At 50.3% G+C, this 22,075-nt stretch overlaps 1 protein-coding gene across 1 annotated transcript in view; it reads right to left on the bottom strand.

The window, feature by feature from the left end:
* Positions 1-1,743: 1,743 nt before the first annotated feature.
* The window catches only part of ANO2 (anoctamin 2), a 341,480-nt gene continuing 321,148 nt past the window's right edge, over positions 1,744-22,075 (bottom strand). The window contains exons 21-25 of the mRNA XM_059404945.1: positions 17,994-18,146; positions 17,580-17,632; positions 15,508-15,689; positions 4,584-4,689; positions 1,744-2,662 (exon numbers count right to left, since the gene is read on the bottom strand). Coding sequence (XP_059260928.1) covers positions 2,393-2,662; positions 4,584-4,689; positions 15,508-15,689; positions 17,580-17,632; positions 17,994-18,146 — 764 coding nt within the window. The 3' untranslated portion in view covers positions 1,744-2,392. The remainder of the gene's footprint in view (positions 2,663-4,583; positions 4,690-15,507; positions 15,690-17,579; positions 17,633-17,993; positions 18,147-22,075) is intronic.

Raw genomic sequence — 22,075 nt, 5'->3', positions numbered from 1 at the left:
AATCTCCTCTACCATGCTGGACTTTCTTTTGCTTCATAGCATTTCATATCTTCTAACATACTATGTGGTTTACTTTCATGGTTCATGATGTCTTCCTGACTCACCCATAGGAACTGCAAACTCCTGAGGGCAGGAAACATTGTGTCAAGGGATGTAGCCCAAGTACCCCATACAAACAGCAAGATAGCATATACTGCAGAATGGACACTAAAAAATACGCATGCGTTCTAAGATTCGGGGGAAAAAAAAAAAACACAAACAAAAAATCTTTGTTTCCATTTAGCTGTACACCCACCTCCTCACTATGCTGTTCTTTCCACAACTTATGTGTATATGTATTGCATGCCAATAAAGACGGATTTATAAGTAAAAATAAGTAATAAATAAGTTAAAAATGTGCATGCCTTTGAGAGGGAATGGGACTGGAGGGAAACACAGTTGCTGATGCTGGTTCTAAATCTGGGGGGCTGTGGGGTGATTTCACTGTCATCTTCATTGGTTTTCTGATTGTTTGACTCTTGGGGTCCAGATGGCATCTCTGTGATCATATATTAAAATGTTTACTTGAAAAAAGAAGGGGGAGAAGTGGGGTTGTGAGCCTGCCACAGTCAGGGTACAGTGTGTGTCTGGGTGCTGGAGGCGGCCTCCGACCCTCAGTGTGGACCCGCATGGCTTCCAGCTTCTGGGAAATACCAACCCCCAGCCCCCCAACCCTGTTAGGGCTTGTCCCTGGGGAAAGCTTCCTTTTGATGAGCCCGGAATCTCCATGTCATTAACACTCTTGCAGGGAAATTTCTCTCCTGTGGGCCACTCCCCTCTCCCCAAGTTAGAAGAAGCGTGTTGTAGGGCAATGCCCTGTTTTGTTTTGCTAACACTGGAGTTTGCATCTAGGCTCACATACTGAGCATGACCACGAAGGTGTGATGTGGTTAAAATGTACCCTAGGACCACTGGTCCGTGAATGGCGTGGGACAGCCTTGTCTGGGCTCCCACTAAAGCTGTGTCCTGGTGTCCCCACAGAAGAAGGGACCACTTCCTGGAGCAAGAGCTTGTGGCAGTGGGATCCTGCACACGGCTGCGGGGGAGAGCAACAGAAGCCTCGGTGAGCGGCAAGGATGCCCAGCCTGGTACCCGTGGGGCCTCGAATCAGCAGGTGAGCTGAAAACTGAGAACATGCATTTCTCCTCTGGAGCGCAGTCCGCCACGAAGCTTCCACCTGGACACTAAGTTGGACTCTAGTCAGACTGACCCGGGAGGAACGGGGGCCGAGTCCCAAGGATCAAGACCATGCCCCGGGGTTTCTGCACCGCAGGTGGGGTTGAGGTGTGCGAAAGACCATGATGAATGATGTCTTGAAAATCTCAGCCCCCACCCCAACCCCGGCTCTGGGAGGAAAGGTATAACCTTTGAACCATCTTGGGCATCTTGGGTTTGTCATCGATTGCTATGTAAAATGGTGAGCCCCCTCCCTCCTGTGCCCCTGACCTCCCTCATCCTTGTATCTCTCCTTAGCCCTTGTTACTGGCTGAAATCCTACACATTCCTCGGCGTCCTGTCTGTCTCTCCACAGAAAGGAAGCTCCACGAGGCCGAGATCTTCCCTCTTGGACTCTACCGTATCTCTCATCTGAGAACCGCATCTGGGACTTCGTAGGTGCTCAGTAAATACTGGTAGGAAGCAACAGAAAGAAAGAGGACCAAAGACAAGGAGACATCTTTATAAAGAATGTTTCCATTTATTTTATTATTTTAAATCTGAGCCTGCATGAAGTGATGGCTAAGCTAGTTCCACAAGCTCCCCGTGACACGCACTGAGGACAAGCTCGGGTTTGGACCTCTGCCACTCACCATCACAGTCCAGTGGCCGCAGCAATCAGCCCTGCGACTTAATTTGCACCCAGTGGGGCTGGGACAGTCCTGGCTGCAAGTGACTCAGGGGTAATCTGCTCAGGGAGATTGTGGGAAGGGGTGAGGGATCCCTCAGGATGGGGGTTCACTTTTCTCCCAGCCTGTGGCCACCTGAGAGAGGGCACCTAAGGTTCCACAGGGAAGGCTCATGCCCCTTGGGTGCTCTGGGGTCAAGATACCCATTCTTTCGCCAAGTGACTCAAAATAGGGTACCATGTCCCTAAAAGGATACAAAGAGGACCTAAAAGAAACTTTAGCTTGAAGTTTCCGAGAAGCAACCCCATTTCTCTTCCTGCCCGTGCTCACTCTCTCGCTCACTCTGACCTCTCTGCACACGCACACCGTTCCGAGACCCCAGCAGGCCAGACCCTGGCAAGTGCAGGCCACACCCTGGCAAGTGCAGGCCACCACGCCCACGCAGGTGCACAGCCGCACTTTGTGAGGTCCCTGGCTGCGGCGTCCCTCCCGTAGCAGGGCTGGCTTGCTCACACGTTTGTGTGCTGGGAACCAGAGGACGCGATGCTGCCCGGCTGGCTCTGGCCCGAGGGGGCCCAGCTGGGTGCCCGGCTCCTGCTGCGACGTCCCCCTCCCAGGCTCCTCTGGGCCGGCTCGTCTGTCAGCTTGAGTTTCTCATGCTCCTCTTTCAGGAAGAAGTCCACCAACAAGCCCTTCTCTTTCTTGATCTGGTCGCTAATGTCCGTGGGGATGTCTGGGATCATCCAGTCCACCAGGACACTCAAGAACATCACGAGGTTCTGCCAAAAGCCAGGGAGGGGGGTTGAGAGGAGAGGCCCAGCCTCAAGGGACACCAGGATGCCCCCCGCTACCCCTCCCCGTCAGTAATGGTCACAGCAGTGGGACGGATGGAATGGTGTCGCGGTGGGGGCTGTGGTGAGCACAGACCTGGAAGCAGGACACCACTGTGTCCTTCTGGCCTGGCTACTTACTAGCAGGTGCTCTGAGCCAACGTGCCGAGGGGCCCTGCAGGGTCCCCAGGTAGAAAGTGGAGAAGTGAGAGTACCTGTCCCCCAGGTTGTTGGGACGAAATCAGTCAACAGCTCACATGGGGAGGGGCTGTCCCCATCCTGTCCTTCCTGGCCGGCTCTCCGCCTCCAGCGCCCTGCTCCAGCGCTCCCTGGGAAGTGGGCACAGGGCCCGCTGGCCTCCCTAGGGCTTCCCTGAGCCAGCTGCTCCTCTCTTGTTCCCAGCCTGCCCTCCGTCCTCCAGCTCAGAGACGGACATCTGGTTTCTGTGCTCAGTACTGGCCTCAGCCCACCTCACCCTCACCCGATCCTGCTCTCTCTTCCATCCCGCGAAGCTGGTCACCTGGGCCAGGCTAGGGACCCTGCCTCCAGAGCCCCCTTCTCCATTCCAAGCCTCTGTGCGCACTCGTACTGGGCCTCCTTCTTCCACCTGCTGAGCCCCATCCCTGTCTCACGGCGCAGGTACGACAGGACTCCCTTTCCGGCAGCATTTTCCATGGAAGCGGGGACCACGTCACAACAGTGCCAGCTCGGCCCGAGATGTGACCGCTCCTTTACAACCTGGTTCCCGCCAGTTCCCCAAGCCATGCTCTTCCCAGTTCACCTCCCAGTTGTGGCACTCTCTGCCCGCAGATCACACACACTCTGAGGTCTAGGGACAGCGATGGGACCCAGGACAAGATCTTTAGGGCACAGCTGTATTCCAGGCTCCAAACCTATTCCCACCTTGACCTTGAATCTCACTCGCACCGAAGGGCCCAGGCGAGGGCCAGGGGACCAACTGCGGCTTTCAGGGGCTCCTGGGGGCTTCCCACACTCTAGAGCTGCTTCAAGTCACATTCTTTTAATCAACTTTTACGCAGTTAACGAGAGTTGCATGTCACCTGTGGGAAAGCCAGGGGACGCCTGCACGGGGGAGCAGCTTTTCAAATCCATCACCCCATCTCCCCAGAGGAAGAAGGGCTATCTTCTTTAGGTGAAAGACTAGCCGATGGGCTTCTCTACTTCCTGGGCTGGGGTTGGGGCGGGATATCTTAGAGCCCCCCAGAGATCTGCCTTCAGGGAATACAAAAGCCAGAGGGAGTGGAAGAGAAAAGGATCCGGGCTCCTGCTTGAAGGGCGGCAGGACCCCGCGTGGGACCTGGGGCTGCGTGCCCACGGCTCTCAGCCGTGCAACCTGAGCTACGGCTATTGTCAGAGATAGCAATCGGGGGGCTCGAGTTTGCTATTCATCCAGAGGCATGGCCGGATGGCTCTGGGGCCCTCCTAGCCAGGTGTCTCAGGGGCCAGAGCACACTAACAAAGGAGGGAGCCAGCTGAGATCAAGAAGAACGGTTTCGAACTCGAGCCCCTTCTTGGGCTGCGGAGACCAGACGGGGCTGTTTGTCTGCTTCAGGGTTGAGACTCTGGTCCCCACTGCCTTTCTCGCTTCCTTTCTTGTCTTAGGTCTCAGTGGGAATCTATCTCCACCCTGCATCTTACCCCACATATGTCCTGTAACCTTACTCTGAGTTCTGTTCTCTGCCAATTTACCCGTTAATGGAGGTCCTCTTGAGAGCGCTTCCTGCCTCCTCCGCTTTCGGGGACCCCGGTGTCACGGCACCAAGGACACACGGAGCGGAGGGGCAGGCAAGGAGACATGGCTGTCTCTACCCCCGCAGCTGGGCTTCTCCTCCTTATCCGACCAGCTTACCTGGAAGATGATGACAAAAGCCAGACGGGCAGACAGAATGGCCCAGTACTGTTTGGAAAACTCATACGGGTTCGGGGCCCACGGCGGCTCTCGGTAATCCTTAAACCTGCCCAGAGAGAAATGTGGTGTTAGGACCGGGAAGAGATGGAGGGCAAGGGGTGCTTCTGACCCTCAAGAAACAGAACAGTAGGCAAGCTCCTGGCTCCCAGACGTGGGAATTAGCAGGAAGCTGGAGGGAGGAATTCACGGCCTCACCAACAAGTGTCCATTGCATAAAATGACCAAAGTCCTAAAAAACAAACAAACAAACAAAAAACACCCAGTGTTGGCCTGGAAATGCCTTTTTCCTACTCTCTCTTTAATTTCCCTCCCGGCTTCCACATGGATTCTTCCAGAGGAGCCCAGGAATCATGAAAGGAGCCCAGCACCATGGGTCCCTGTTGGCTCCACTGGCCCATGAGCTCAAGAGGGGAGGGAGATGCCCAGAAACTGGACAGTTCTCAGCAGCCCGTGGGCTCAGCGGTGACACAGGTGCCTGCAGACAACCCCAGGCTTCCTTCTGACTGGCTACTCCAGGCCCACGGCCATAGACAGCTGTGTTCTCGCAGCCCAAGGATAGCCGACTCAAACCAAGCTCAAGGTTGAGTGACTGGGGGAATGGCTGTCATAGTGATGGTTGGTCAGTATCCTTGTCTACTGACTGCATTTACGATCTGTCCATGTGGCTTAAGAAACAAAATGTCAGTGCCTGACATTTGCTCATGCCTCTTTCTCAGACCCGTGAAGAGATTTTCCTTACCGCTGCCTTTTCACCCCCATTCTGTGATGACTCTTGTTAAAAACCACTCATTTTCCGGGAACTTGGGTGGCTCAGTCACCTAATCGTCTGACTCTTGATTTCAGCTCAGGTCATGATCTCAGGGTGGTGAGATGGAGCCCTGCTTCGTGTTCAGCAGGGAGTCTGCTTGAGATTCTAGCCCTCCCTCCTCTTCTGCTCCCCACACCCCCTCCTGCCCCGCCTCTAAAAAAAAAAAAAAAAAAAAAAAAGGCTCATTTTTCTCGGACTCACTTTTTTTTCTAAGCCTGGAAAAGTGACAAGAGCTGGTACCAGAAGAATTATGACCCTTCACGGAACTGTTTTCTCCATGGAATTCAACGATCTTTGACGTTTAGTCAAAGCAAAACAAGCCCTGGGGGGAAGGACTGGGGTGGTATTAGGCCACCGAGTGGGTACAGGCTGCCAAGGAAGGCAGGGTGGGGACTCTGCATGACGAGGAGCCAACAAGGAAAATGACCTACACTGAGCATGCCATATGCACCGATCCCCGAGCAAGGAGCTTTTCTGGAAACTTTCTCATTCAATCTCCATAGCATCCTCCAGCAGGTGCTGATATCCCCCATAGAATATAGGGAACACTGAGGCTCAGAGAAGATCAGTTACTTGCCCAGGTCTCTCTCCTGGCCAGCAAGGACACAGTCAGCGTGAGAATCCAAGTCTGGATGAAGGCGGACCTTTCCTCTCTTGTCACAAAGCACCTCGCCAACAGCTGTGGTTTGAGGTAGGGGATTCAGAAATGGTTTTGGGGTTTTTTTTAAATGATTTATTTATTTACTTGAGAGAGAGAGGTAGGGGGAGGGGCAGAGGGAGAGAGAGAATCTCAAACAAACTCCCCACTGAGCGCAGAGCCCAATGCAGGGCAAGATCCCACCACCCTGAGATCATGACCTGAGCCAAAATCAAGAGTTAGACGCTTAATGGACTGAGCCAGCCAGGCGCCCCAGAAATGGGAGCTTTCTGTCCCTTCCCCACCTGGAATGAGCCAGCTGCCCTAAAAGATCCAGGTAAAAGCACGGTGGCTTCCAACTGTCCACAGAGATGCAGGAAGAAGGAAGGTAAAAAAGAGGAAAAGGAAAAGAGATACACACAAACAGAAAACGGCAGAGCGACAGAGTCAGCAACAGGAAGAGACAAACAGACATGGACAGTAAGCAGTTGACTAGGGTTGGGCAGGAGGCCAGGAGCTGCCCCTTCCCCACCCCCGCCCTTCCAACAGCTGATCACAGCTGTCGCAGGCTTGCTTTGACATCCGGCTGAAAAGCAAAGCTAACTGCAGCCCAGCAGTACACGGCGGGATGCATCGTATCCACGGGGCAGAGGACAGAAGCATGGCCAGCCCTAGATTAGGCTTGTTAATGGGAGAGAGGGAGAGCATGGCTAAATGGAGAGGGACACCTTCGGGTGGGAAAAAGCTCAAGCTCACTGCCTTCCAGCTGCCCCTCAAAGGACCTCACGGCAAAAGCGGATCTATCTACTCTTCTCAAGACCTCAGGGGGACGGGCCCGACACCTAGCGCCCTTCCCCAGGTCAGTCCCATCTCTCCTGCTACAACCGAAGTCTGTTCTTCTCGTGTTCTAGCTCCACTTAGGAAGGAACAGCTGCTCACTGACCTTGCTCTAGGAGCCACCGCTCACTCATCTTTTTCCCAGTCTGGAAAGAATCCATAAGTAATCTAATCCTGGTCCTACCTCTGATATTAACTCACCACAGCTTTTGGAAGTGTCCCTTTGAGTGTCCAAAACATTTTTAAAATCTAACAAACACATGCACTGAATCAAAGATCTGGGGAAAGATTAACACAGATATTTCTAGAAAGCTTTATTTGAAAACACCACTATGCCAATGGGCTAAAGGTAGTTCTGGTAGGAACTAGAGGACAAACGATCCACGGAAAAGAACAATGCACAATTCAATGAGTTATGCATCTCTTCATATCTCCTTTTCTGAAGCTAACTTTTAAAAAAAACCCCATGACCTATGGTAGTGAGAAATACATTGTCCATTAATGCACACGTAAGTATACGTCACTGAGCTGAAAATCATACCCTCGCCATGTGCGATGAACCAATATTTTCTGAATCTATCGTCTCCTGTCTTATCCTATTCTCGTCTTTAAAATGCTGATCATGACCGACTAAAGTGATTTCCTAACCCACTCATGAACAATGACTCATAGATTGAAGAATATTATTCCCGTAAGCTTCTGCCACCAGGAAAGAACTGGTTATTTACATTCCAGTGTAAATTCAGATTTCATCATTTTTTTCCAGTGTCATCCTAAGAAGTCAAGCTTATCAAATGTTTTCAGTGAGTAACAAGAAGACACTACTTAAAGAGATAATCATCTTTAAGACCTTTAAGACTAGAAATGGCCACAAAAGATAAGTGATGGGGTGTCTGGGTGGTTCAGTCATTAAGCGTCTGCCTTCGGCTCAGGTCATGATCTCAGGGTCCTGGGATCGAGCCCCGAATCAGGGTCCCTGCTCAGTGGGGAGCCTGCTTCTCCCTCTTCCTCTGCTGTTTCCCCTGCTTGGGCTCTGTCAAATAAATGAATAAAATCTTTAAAAAAAAAAAAAAAAGACCAGTGACCAATGACCCTCACTGTGTCCACCACGACACATGAGCTGTCAGACAGGTCCGTCTGGTGTCTAAGCCCCATGCACAGCACTGGCAAAAGCATACACTTCAGAGTCACCAGGTGACAGCTCAGTGTTACCTCTATCACTTTGGTTCTATGCTCTCTCACAAGTTACCCGACATTCTGATGGCCAAGATGCTGGTCTACAAAGTGGCCTCAACGTTCCATGTGCCCCATCATCAACAGCTACTCTTTCCCCTTTGCCTGGAGGTGGCTGACACCGCTCCTGGGAAGAGGATAGAGCACATACACAACTGCTCCCAGGGCTTCTGGCATTCTGGGGAAGGGGGGGGGTCTCTGAGTCTCGTGGGCACAGATGTTACAGGTTTCACCTCGCGCTGATATGAATCAGAAAGAGTCAGCTGGCGCCACAACTCCAGGGGCTTCTCTCAGGATTTGTGTCCAGGTAAATGGCACAAAATAGGTAAGCCTCAGGCCCGTGGGAGGTAGAGCTTCTGCTCCATTCCCAGAAGCTTTTGAAAGGCCTTTCAAAACCAGATGCTTCTCCCTGGTTGAGGGAGTGCGGTTCTCCCAAAGTCTTCCTAAGGGGCCAAGCACTGGGAGAACTCCCACATCTGGTCCCTTCCTGCACCTGCTGGCTGGGATTTAAATTTGGAGATAGGATTTTTAGGAGCCATTCCTAGACCTCATCCTCACCCCTCCAGAGCTCTCTTTATTGTCTTTGAGCCTTAATATTAATTTTGAGAGTCTCATAATAAGGAGAGGCTTGCAATTACAAACCCACTGGAGTGTCTAAAAAGCAAGTGTGCACTGGGAGTGGCCTCTGTCACTTACTAGCTATAAGGCCCTGAGAAACCTGTTTCTTTTCTCTGAAACTCAGCATTCTAATCTGTAAAATGGAGCTTGCATCTCTGTGCTGAGCACACAGAAGTGCTCCAGCTCTCACCCACCGACCATAAATAAATGAGTATGAGCCTGCGTGTGTGTACATGTAGATTAAATGTTAAAGGAAAGCACAGTGAAAATTAAATAAGACAATGCATGTGACTGATTTCTGGAGGCTTCTACCAAGAATAAACACAATGGTTTCTCCTGGGAGAGAATGACTGGGGTAAGGATGATCAAGAAAGACTTTTCCTTTTGTATATATACATATTTATACAGAATTGCTTTTAAATAAAAAAAAGTCACAATTTCAAGAGGCTATAATTAATGGCAATATTCGGTGGACTCACATTTTAATACTAAGCTTTGAGGAGCAAAATTATAGCGTTAACTGAGACAGACTCATACACGGTAAGTGAAACTGGTAGAAAAATCATCATTATATTGTAGCTCTAAATTAATGTAAGATTATATCTAGATTGTTCTAACACTATGAAAAATCACATGGAGTTTGAATTTATACACTACCTAAAGAAATAACATTCCCATTAATCCGAATGTATTTCATTATTGTAAAACAAAGCCATGAAACCCCGTAAAGTTTCTGTGAGCTCACTTGATGTTAACTCACGAAAGAAAGTCTGAGAAAGACGTGTGGAAATGTCCCGCCGTGAGTACTGTTGGGGAGGTGCCTAGGACCAGGCAGAGGGGAGGGAGGATGTGGAACAGAGTCGGAGAGGCTGTCAATGTTTAGAGTTTTTAGTATTACGTGTATCATGAAATATTTTTTTTTTTTGAAAGAAGCAGAAAGAATCTTTAGAGATCATTCGTTCCATGTCTGCTATAGATGGGGAACTGAGGTGCGGAGGGGGAAGAGAGAGACTCCCCGCTCAGATGTCCTCCGCTCATCCTCCCTTGCAGGGGTGGCCAGTGACAGTGACAGGGACATCTGCCACAATTCCTCCTCATCCAACACCACTGTGGGCGGGAAGGCTACTGAAGTTACAGACTGAGGATTTAGTCATCAACCATCAGGGATGGCTTTTTCCAAAAATGAGGTTTTAGTTACATTATGAATCAGTTAGTAAATACGGTTCTCAACTCCAAACAGTGGTATGTTAAAAAAAAATTTTTAATAGTCCCAATGGCAATTAGTGTCATTTTCCTGCTAAACACAATTACATACAATATCTTCATTCCATCTGAGCTACTTCAAACTGCCTTCTGAGACCGGCCCTTGACGAGGGAAAACAGTACAGGCAATTAGGAACTAATGAGAGCCACATTAATCCAGGGGTCGATAAAGATCAGTAATGGCAACACCCGGAAAAGCTGACTCTCCCTCTGCATTCACGGAGCTGATGACAGACAGCCTCAGACTGAAGAGAACTCGCCTCTCCGAAGACTTGCCACGTGACCTTGGGAGATGCAAGAACTCGGGCCCTGCAGAGAAACCCAGCAGTCGCCCCCAATGACGCTCGGCAGCCCCCAGCAGTCCCACTGGCTTGACCAGGCCCAAGTCAGCTCCCTGGCCAGGCCCTCCCCTGCCGACCCCTTTGCTCCCTTCCCGTGGAGCCGGGAACCTGGGCCACCACCCGCCATCCAGGACATGGTAGCCCTTCCACCCTGTCAGCCGCGTCGGCTCCTGCCCGCAGACCCACGTCACTGGACTGTTTATGGAGCGGCCCCGCCAGAGCAGCGAGAGGACCGAAGTGAACGCTGCTCCCAAAATACTGGGAATGCATCTCAAATGGGCAGCTGGAGACATGTCCCAACATTTACTGCTATTTTTAGGATACCTCGATGCCTGGCGAGGCTGGGCTGGAGCCCGAGCCCTCAGTTTTATGTGACCACATTTATCTCCAGAGGTCACTGAAAGCTAAGAATAAGAAGGGTCATCGAGTTCCCAACACTATTTGCCAGAAATCAGGACAAACTTTTCATTTCCCACCACGGAAGCAGCTTTAAACACTGGCTTTGGGACTAGCTCTAGAGCGCTCTCTCCTCCCTCTCCTTCTCTTCTTATCTCTCTCTCTCCTTCTTCATTGCTACCTCTTACACCCACTGACGATGCCTGGCTTACATCAGTAGGTTATGCCCCCCTCCGAAACTCCTGAGACGCTGGTGAGCTGGCCAAGTTCCCACAGCATGAGGCAAGTAGGACCCACTGAGGCAGAGATTTCCATCAATAATTATTGCCCCTCTAGGAGAAGTAGCCCCAAAGTACACCGATTTGGTATGTTGTATCCAGATAATAGGCTGAGCCGACTCTGGACACCTGTTTACACCGTGGAGTGAAACATCTCTGTTTCAAATGTAACCCACTGGCCTTCACACTGCAGCCAGAGAGAACCCCAATGACAAGTGTGATCTCATCCCTGCTCCCTGCGGCTCCCCACTGCCCTAAGGGGGAGTCCACGCACCTCCGTAAGACCACCACGCTCTTCTCGGTCTGGCTTCTACATTCTCGTCCCTCCTCGCCCTCAGAGCTTATCTGCCACTCCAGCTCCCACCATCCAGCACCAAGGAGCTCGTCTACCTGGAAGGCCTTGTTCTCCCCAGACCTTCTTCAGCACTCGAGGCTCCCTTCCAGTCCCCTCCGCACCCCCGCACTCCTCCCAGCCCTCCCAGGCCAGCTTGGTCATGTGAACAAGGAGCGTCAACAAGAGCATCAGTCTGGCCAAACTTGCAAAATGTTTGACCTCCAGCTTTTAGCTCCCCTGAAGCTTCACGGCAACACTCAGGTCTGGGTTAGGTGCGTGCCTCCTTCTGTGTGGCTCTCGGAGCTCCCTGAAGTTACCCTGTTATAAATGACTAAAGCTAGACTTTATTTGCTTGCTTACTTGCTCATCTCCTCCATCTAGACTTCTTGAGGGAGGCATTGTGTCTTATTCCTTATCATGGAACCAACAACAAGCCTTTCTCGTAAGGTCTCAAAAATAATTGCACAGTGAACCCGTACTCTTTACTGGCACTGGGTAAGGAAATCACGTCAGATACTCCAAAAATCATTTTGGTTTCATCTTGCAGAAACATTTTCTTAGCAGAAATACAGAACATACTTCTACACATGGCGCCCAGTAATAATTCTGCCACTTTGTTAGAAGAGGGGATTTTGTTGTTGTTGTTTTTAAAGATTTTATTTATTTATTTGACAGAGAGAGACACAGCAAGAGAAGGAACACAAGCAGGGGGAGTGGGAGAGGGAGAAGCAGGCATCCCATTGAGCAGGGAGCCCCATGTGGGGTTCAATTCCAGGATCCTGGGATCACGACCTGAGCAAGGCAGACACTTAACGACTGAGCCACCCAGGGGTCCCTTTGTCTCCAATAAGCCACAATCCCATCAGCTTACATGGAAACGATGGAGAGAGGAGTTATCGGGGCTTTGGAACTGGCTGGGCAGTCCAGGGACTCTGGAAGCAGCTACAACAAAGCTTGACCTGCTCTGTGTGTACTAGTAATACCTGGTGTGCAGGACATTTGCTATTGTATCCATTCACCTTAACTTTTCCCCACGCAACTACCTCCTACTCTCCTACTCGGTGCTTCAGACTGAGATCATTTCATTTCCTACCTCCAGCTCCTCCCCTGGCTACCATGACCGGTTCTGGGGAGGGCACGCCTACTGATCCTAGCCAATGAGACTTCTGCAGGATCACTGGGAAAGAGGTATGTTCCCACTTGGACTTGGACCTAGGAGCTGCTGGTAGTAGACTGGAGTAGTACTGCGAGGGAGGTGGAGAAAGATTCGGTGTAGGCAGACTTGACTGAATCATCTTGCCTAAAATTAGAACTACTTTCAACTTTCAATGTGGCGGCCCATTCAAGTCCTTTTATGTTTAAGCCAGTGAAGCCCCTGATATATCTGGAAAGCATATTCACAGTGTTTCTGGAAGTTCCGATGGTCAGGTGCAAGGTCACAGACCCTCAGTGCTTCTAGACCGACTAAAGAAACACAGAGGGGGACGGACACTGGGCTGGCTCCGTCAGTTAAGTGTCTGCCTTTGGCTTGGGTCATGATCCCGGGGTTCTGGGATGGAGTCCTGCATTGGCCTCCCTGCTCTGTGGAGAGCCTCTCTCCCAAGAAAGAGAGAGGGGAGGGGAAGGGAGGGGAAAGGGCCGGAAAGGGCAGGAAAGGGAGGGGAGGGAAGGGCAGGGGCGGGAAGGGGAAGGGAGTGGAGTGGAAGGGAAGGGAAGAAAGACGAAGGGGCCCCGAGTGGCTCAGTGGGTTAAGTGTCCAATTCTTAATTTCGGCTCAGGTCGTGATCTCAGCATCATGAGTCCCTGTGTCAGGCTCCACACTCAGCATGGAGTCTGCTTAGTTTCTCTCTCTGCCTCTTCTTACTGCCCCCCTGACCTGGGAGGTCTCTCTCTCTCTCAAATAAATCTTTAAAAAAAAAAAACACACAAAACACACAGTGTCAGCCCTGCCTCCCCACAACCCACACGGTGCTTCTCCCTGCCGTGCCTGGGGGCTGACCTGCTTTCTTGGATATACGTGAGTTTTACTTCAGGATCTGTCCCTGAAACCCCAGTGACTCAGGGAATTCTTGACCCTTCTAATCCGCGGTAGAATGGGAAACTTCGAAAAGATGATTCCTATACCTTCTGGTTACAGAAACGATTCTGGAAATACTATTTTGCACTGCCGACTGCTGGCCGACCTCATGTACCCTGCTGGAGCCAGTCTGGAGGCTACCAGGGAAGCCTGCGGCTGGGACACACCCTCCGTGTGCTGGAACTACGTCTGTCGCATCTGTGGGCCAAAGCCTAGCTGCAAGGACAGGCAGTCTGGCGTGACGAGCACACAGTGGCCACTGTGCACTGCATAGCAGCAAATCTGCCTGCCTCAGTCCCAGAGTGAGACTCCCTGTGGCGCCAGCTATGCAGTTACTGGAAACATCTAGGCTGACAGAAATCACTATCTGTGACTAAATTTACTTACCTGTTCTTGGATCCGGTCGCTGGTTTTGAGCCTTCTCCTTGTTGACTAGAGTGTAGCCCTACAGCTCTCCCGGCCAGGACCAGATACCCTTCCATTGCAATCACACAGGGTACGGTTGTGTCACTCGGTCATCTGGGTGGGGAGGACCAATCGACTCCTCTCCTGTGTGGCGTCAGACTGGGAGTCTGAACCTGAGCGGCCATCTCACGGACGGCAGGCCTTGGGTATCAAGCAGGAACACACGACAGCTATACCCAGGGTCACCCCGGTGGCAAGAACCACTGAGGCCTTGCTTCTCCGATGGAAAGTCACCAGCACTTACGTCAGACACGCTTGGGGATGGCCCAGAAAAGCCCTCCATTTATCCCTCAATACCTTTCTTAGGTTTTAGATTTTGTTGTATTTATTGCTCTATGCTTTTTGGTATATGAGCTGTGATCTTTGCCAAAGTCCTTTACTATCCTCTCATGAGGTTCCAAATTGGTTCCCATCTGTTCCTCTCTTTATTTGCCCTTCTTGAATTAATAGTGGAGTTTTCTGTTTCTTGGCTTCCATGTTCCCTGTGCTGGTGGTTTTCAACCACAACTCTGACCTGGACCCCTTAGGAATTCCAGCTTACGTGTGCCCTGGAGTTAGGTGAAAACTTTCCCACCATTCTTTTTTAATCAATGTGATTGAAATCAAATTCATCCTATGTGCCATAAAATTGGATTCTCTTAGCATTTTCCCTGTCAATGGACCCACCTCTGACCTCAGCCCAACCTTGAGAGATATCCTTGGCTCTGGCTCCCTCTTACTCTCTTGCCACCAACACTACCATGTATTACAGTAAATAGCTCCTCACTTCCTCCTAATTCCTTCCATCACCCTGGACCATGCCTGCCGTGGTTCCTGCCTGAATGATGGCAGCACCCTAGCTGCCCTCCCTGAGTTCCCCCAATTCTAGTCCACACTTCTTTCTGAGACTAATTTTCCCAAGCCTACACTTTACCTATCATTCTCACATCATATTACAATTCCTGCAATATATCAAGATTTCCTATCATCGACTTCGTCCTATCTATTCAAATTCAACAATGTTTTGGCTTATATTATCCTAGGAGTTCTGATATACTGTATTTCCAAAACTGTTCCTTTTTGTTATCTTCTAAGTGCTCTTCTTGCTAACTACAATATCTAGCCTCTAAATGTTCATCTGACACTCCAAATTCATCCTCATCCTATGACTTAGCCCATGCTGACTCCCCACGTAGCTTACTCTCTTTCCATCTTACATCTCCTCCTGGGCCCTCCAGGAAGCCTACCTTTCCCTTCTAGCCCCCACCAATCTTCCCCTCCTCTGAACACCCCCAGTGCTCACGGTCCACACTAGATAGAGTCCTTCAGTAGCATGCTCTGTCCCATCTGCTCTGCTTGCTTTTTCCAACCAGACCACAAAGGCCTTGATGGTAAAGACAAGGCTATATACTTCTTTGCTCTGTAGTGTCTGGTAAAAGACACTCAATAAATACTTACTGATCCACTGCAATTGATTTATAGTGATTCGGGGGGGCTGAGGGAGAGGAGAGTGATATAAATCTAGATCTTCCAGATAATTCCTTGGATCTACCACTTCCTGACACCTGCTGCTGCCCTCCTCCACTGGATTACTTTACCTGCAGAACTGAACCTCTTGGTCAAACTGTGAGTTTTCCGGCTGCGTTCCCTCCTTCAGCTGGCTAACGTTGAAAAAGGAGAGGGTGTGGTTGACAAAGCCATGCAGGGTCCCGTTGTGACTATAGGCGTACTGGTACACGAGGCGAGGGATAAAGTCGGAGGTGACGGCGATGACAAAGGCCTGAAGGACAGAAGCACAGGGGCTTGCGGGGTGTTCAGGGAGGAAGCTGTCCAGGTGGTACAGGGTCCCTCTGGCTGAGGGATGGTTCTCTCTTGGGCTCCTCATCCAGAGACACCACTCTGATAGAGAAGTCCTTACTTGGAGCTCATGCAGTTTCCCACCTTCGATATGTGTAAGTGAACCCACTGGACAGTGGCTGGCTGCTGAGAGTATTAAGCCAGTGTGGACTGTTGGGTTCGGGCGGGAGTGAGCCCCTCTGAAATATCCAAGTTGACAGTGATGTTGGCCAAGCCAAGGCAGAGTGGAAGAATTTCTGAGAAAATTACTCAGAGTGAAAAGAGTGCCACTTAGAGGCAACGTGCAAGGACACTGGCTGACGATGAACCTTTGCCTCTGTGGGACACCAGAGAGCCAGGAGTACCAGGGACATGGTACCACGTTCCCTCCATTTGACCATCGTCTCTCAGCACTTTTTAGCACAGCACATAAAGGAAGTTGTGCTTTCATCCATCAGATTTAGGAACACTGAGACACGGAGAGGGTAGGAGTGGGTCTGGCTGGATCCAACCACGCGTACCCAATGTACTGTCTGGTATATTTAAGTGTCCTATAACTGCCTACGGAGCAAAGCAAATAGCGAGTGAATGATGGCATGTTTGAATGTGGAGGTACTTTCTGCAAAGAAAATCTTAAATCTTTCTGGCAGGTGTTTATACTGTATTCTGCACCAATAATTAAAGCTATTTTTTTTAAAATGTAGTTTAGGTATTGTTTCCTACATGTGTATATGAGCATGAATGGCCACAACCATATTAGAGAATGAATAACATACTCATTGAGCTCTTGCTCTACGGCCTTCCATCTTCCCATTTAATCTCCAGAATGATCCTTTTTGGTGGGTAATCTTATGCTCTCCCATTCTTACAGATAAGTAAAGAAGTCTTAGAAAGGCCAGGGAGGTAAGACTTCTTGTCATTCTGTGGTATGGTGGAAAGTGCCTAGTATGCAAGGCCCCTTTCCTAGTAAACACAACTCCAAAGTAGCTACTGATCTAGTCTCTGAATTCCACCTCATCTGCCAGACTTAAGATGTGTGCTTCCTACTTTGAGCATTCAAAATGCAGGGGGCTGATTCTCTCTAGTCATTTTACCTGTTCTTAACAGGCAACCCAGTCCCAGCCAGAACCAAAGTTTCTTTCCCAGGAGGAAAACAGGCGGGTGGCTTTCTTGGTATGCGCCAGGCCGCCGGGACTTTCTTGGGAGATGGAACAAAAGGCCCTGCCGGGCCACCATCCGTACAAAAGGCAGGAGCAAAAAGCTGCCATTGGCTTGGGCCCAGCAGGATTTCCCCTGAAATACTGACATGTCTGGCAAGGCAGTTAAGGAGGTCATGACAGGTAGGACCCCTCTTCTTGTCTATCCTATCCTAACCTACGCATGCCAGAATCCATGGGAATAATTGCGACTCCGCATTGACAGCTTGGAGGAACCATAATTAGGAACCACGGACCTGGGCACCGGTCCAGGTATTGTTTAGTTTGGGAGGAGAAAAAGAAAGAGATGGATAGATATGGGGAATTCTTTCCTCATTATTCTTGGCTCCGGAGAAAGATCAGATTTTTGACTCTTAAGGCCAAGGTATGCATTCTGGTGGATAATTACCTTTTGCATAGTGAAACTAACAAGAACGTCACGCAGCCCTGGCCACTGCAGGAGGAGTCAGAAGGCATGTACGCACTATTAACCAGGGGCTGCCTTGAACAAAGCTCCAAAGTAAAAGGCTGGGAGGTAATGAGGGCTGGTACCTTGCTTTGAAAGCCGCAGCTCCCCTAGAGGCCCCCTAGGCAGCTCCCTTCCCACAGAGCTAGGGTGTCATGGAGGGAATGCTTACGTTGCTGATAACGGAGAACTTGCCGATCCCGGAGAGAATGTCAAACCAAATCCCTGCAAGACAGAAAGCAGCACGTCGAGCTCGCTGCCATGCTTGGTCTGGTGACAACAAGGCCACAGCCCAGGGTGAGGATCCACAGACAAAGTACCATGGAGGTCTGCGAGGCCCCCAGGAATGGGCTTGCCTAGGAAGGCTGAGATGCGTCTGTCTGGAAATCAGGGGGACAAGTGGGTGTGGATAAAGGCCTCCTGGCACCCGAAGATATGAGGACAAGGAGCTCCAAGGGATGGAGAGACAAGGGCTTCCCCCAGCCCTCTTGAATCCAGTGTGAGATGGTGATGGCAGGAAGCTGCAGGGAGCCCGAGGGGAAGGACGGAGGCGAGGGCCTGCCATGATCTCTAGGCAGGGACATACCGATATCTTTGGTTCTCACAGCATCTGGCCGTCTCAGCTCCGTCACAAACTTCTTTGCATCAAGCCGCACTTCGATGACATTGTTGAGGAGGGCGAACACAGGTGCCAGAGGAAAGGAGGCCACAAAGAGGGTGACAAAGCCAAACTGGATGACTACGGGAGAGAAGAGCGTGAGGAGCTTCTCCAGGAGAAGCAGGATCTAGGTCAACCTGGCCTTGCAGCCACGGCCCCTTGTCTTTTCTGACGGGGTCTCTTTCCCACCCTGGTCTCCCAGCTCCCGCTTCCTCTTGCCCCACAGCTATGGTCTTTCTCTCCCAGCGCCTGCAGGCCCACGGGCCAAGGCCATCGCCGCGAAGCAAACTCTGCGCTAGGTGTGGTGAGGAGATCTGACAATAAGAAAAGTCTTGACTCTCTCCTTTCCATCACTCTTTATCTCCAGTCACTAATCCTGGTCCTCTAACTCACAGGTTGACAATCTTTCTCAGTAAGCATCCGGATGGTAAGTATTTTTCCATTTGCAGGCCATACCATCTTGTCACAATGACTTAACCCTGCCATTGTAGGGCGAAAGCTGCTAGGGACAGCACATGGACAGATAAGCTTGGCTGTGTTCCAATAAAACTTTATCCACAAAAGCAGTACATAAAATGGGCTGGAATTGGCCCATGGGCCATAGTTTGCCAACCCCTAAGGTCACTTAAAAAAAAAATCACTTCCCGAATTGGGCCTCATCTTTCCATATAAATAGTCACTGTCTTTAGAAAGTTTATTCATTCATCACACATTTATTGAGAGCTCACTGAATGTCAGGCACCTTGCCAAGTATTTCAGGAGGCAAAGGTCTGGTCCTGCTTTTGGTGAGCTGAGAGAGAAAGATACACAAAGATGAGTGCCAAGATTGCATGCCAAGAGAGAATGAGGAATGTGTTGGAGATGGCGGGGACCCAGGAGAGGGGGAGCGCAAGCCCATTCATGGTGGGGGCTGAAGAGAGCCTCCAGGTCAAACACCTAAGCTTGGTCTTCAAAGATGGGCCTGGGATGAAGAGAGCATTCCAAGCCATGGAAGCAGTGGGAGCAAAGGAGAGAGGAGGCCTGTGCCAATCAGCGTGGTGCCCAGCCCTTCACCGCGTCTGCCTGGGCCACAGCCCAACCCCCTAAGTGCTTCCCTTGTCCAGTCTGCCCAGGCTTCTATAGCCTCTTCCCCCTGATCCTGGCACATACCTATCATAAAAATGGCTCTGGGCTCCCCTCTGTTTCCTGACTATCAGCCAAATTCCTTATCTCAGGAGGAAGGTACTTCATGGTCTGATCCCCACGTACCTCTCTAGCCCTATCTCTCCACATCTCCCCCACAGCCAGCATGCTTCTGCCTTTAGGCACCAGGCTTCTCCCCTCTGGGATCTTCCTGAAAGGCAGCAGGCGCCCCCCTCGCCTGTGCACATTCTCTCCAGCTAACATTTCTGCAGCCCGAAACCCATGCAAATGCCGTCTTCTCGGAGAAGTCCCTTCTTCCTTCTCTACCCTCGCCCTGCCCTGGCGCCTGCCTGTCACAGCTCTCATCGTGCGCTGTTGTGACTCATCTACTCACACTTCTTTTTCACTAGACAGGCGAGGGCTCCATCCATCCCTAGGGGCTCAGCAACCACAGTCCTGAGTCCTGGGAAAGCCACAGTCTAATAGGAAGCCCCTACGTGCCAAGGGCAAGTTATTTAACTTCTCTGGGTCTCGGTTACTTTGACTGCAAATGGAGAATGACGATGCCCATCTAGGTTGTCACAAGGGTGAGTGATATTGCACGAATCAGGTGCTTAGAACAGCGTCTGCCACCTAATAATTGCTCAATAACATTATCCCTTACTGGGATAAATATCAACCCTTACGAGCGGCTGCGATGTAGACCGCACACAGATATGTTATCCAGACACAAATTTAGGCTGTAAGCTCTGAATGAGAGGCGGGAGGCCTGACCTCCAGCGTTGGAGATGGTTCTCACTAGCCATATGTCTTTGCGTAATTCTCTCTGTCCCAATGGGCTTCAGCATCCTCATTGAGAAGGCCTGAAGAGACTGGTTTAAATTCCTCTCCAGGTCTGATCTGTAATGATGCTGTGATTCTCATTCTCTTGGACAAGCTTCAAGATTCTAGAATATTCAAATAAAGAATGAAAACCCAGGATCTAAACTAAAAAAAAATAATAATAAAATAGAAAACGTTCACAGAGGGATATGCCCTGAGGCAGTAGAAGTTTCGAGAAAGAGAACCTGTGTGGAACTGCTTTTGATCTGGCAGTTTGCTTGGGACCACAGTTGTGGGTTTTTGCTCTTGTCCGTCTCCATGTGGTCCTTGATGCCCAGCGGGTTCTCAGCCAGCCCCAGGGGACTGGCAGGTGTCAGTTGGTGGCAAGATCACTAGAAGGCGCAGATTTGTCAAGGCTGGGACCTTGGAAGGACGCCTGCCAAGCTGGCTGGCTGAAGGGGTTGGGGCGGTGGGGAGTGGGAGGGGAAATCTTCAAAAACAAGCTCTGGGAGCCAGTTCAAAATACAGGGTCTCTGGCATCTTTTAAATCAGGCTTTGCTGAGGAATTCACTTTAGAGTCAGGGGAAGGGGTAGGGGCAGGGGGGGGGAGGGGATGGAATCAACAAGGAAAGCAAAACAGATGTTAGACTGGTTTTCTACGACCTTTAAAATACATGTCTGTATTGAAGTATATGTATGAATGTGTCTTTATCTGTGGACTTCTAAGTTGGTCTTCTTGATTCTAATGAGTTCAGTTCTACAGGGCAAGTGTTCTTCTTTTTGGTAGTGACTTCCTCAAGCAAAACCATGCAGACCCTCCAAAGCCCCCACAAGGGGCTGGCAAAGAGACTGGCAGGGGGAGGAAGGGACAGGTTACTTCTGAGCAGCTGTCAATGTACAGAGCACACCATCACCACACTTGCGCAAATGGCACGCGGACACCCAGGGTCTTCCAGGAAATAGGAAAATAGGACTGTGCCCTCTCCCTCCTTTTCTTCATGTGATCTCCAGGGGAGAGATGAGCCCTCTCCCTGAGGTTGCCTTGGTGATTTGTTTTTTTACCTTCATAAACTCTCCAGACCTACAGGCTCCCTTTGGTCTCTCCTGGGTCAACATAAACGACTTTCAGTGGTGGCTCGATGCTCACAGTGCGCCTGAATTACCCCAAGGCCACGACACAGTTCTTATTTTCTCCTTGCCATGTAAGCCTATGTGTCCAGCCCTGTATGACCTCAAGGGGTTGGGCTCAGGAAAGGCCCATGGTGCTGTGCCTGCAGTGACAGGACACCCCCGTTCCCACTCTGATGTTCCGCAGGGTACCCTAGGCCATGAGGACCCCCTCTCTGCAGATGTCCTAAGCGGTAAGTGCTGCCTGCTTGGACAGGGTACACTGTACATTTCTAGGAATCAGCCCAAAGAGGCAGAATCAAATAGGAAGCTTTGTTTTATCTGGGGGAGGAAAAAAATATAAAACTCTAACCCTCTAACATACACATACCAAATCCAAGACTTTTTCTTTTAAGTCAAAAACCTAAAGGTTGTATCAGATGGGCGTCCTTCTAGGTTCACTTCAGAGGACACAATGATACTGGCCTTCACCAACACCAAGATTGACTTCTACAAACAGCCAGCCTGCATTAGGATAAGAACATCACCGGGAACCCTCCGTGCACTGCATAATAGAAGCCAGCTTGGCTTGACCAGTAACAGATTAAACCTGGCCAAGCCAATTAGGCAGGAATCCGTAAGTTGATTTTCAGCTAAATCTTTACAAAGCCTGCTGTAAGGAGCTCCAGCAATGCTAGGCTGGGACAATTGCTGTCCAGCAATGCACAAAGACTGGAAACACTCCGAGGCACAAAGTCCATTGCTTTTCTCCTCTCACTCTCCAGGACCTTCTCAAATCAACACCAGCCCTATACTGCCTGACGCTGGAGACAATTAAAATCTTGGCCTTCGTTACCTGGGCTTAGGTTAAAATAACAAGGAGGAGTGGGTTAAACTGAACAAGATGGCTTCCAGGAAGGACGTTCCAAGACAATCTACTTCAGGAAGAAAAATAGTGC

This window comes from Mustela nigripes, chromosome 6 (genome assembly GCF_022355385.1).
Source record: "Mustela nigripes isolate SB6536 chromosome 6, MUSNIG.SB6536, whole genome shotgun sequence".
Classification (NCBI taxonomy): Eukaryota; Metazoa; Chordata; class Mammalia; order Carnivora; family Mustelidae; genus Mustela; species Mustela nigripes.
Note: the sequence above shows the minus strand (reverse complement) of the source record. Positions and strands in the feature narration are given on the sequence as shown.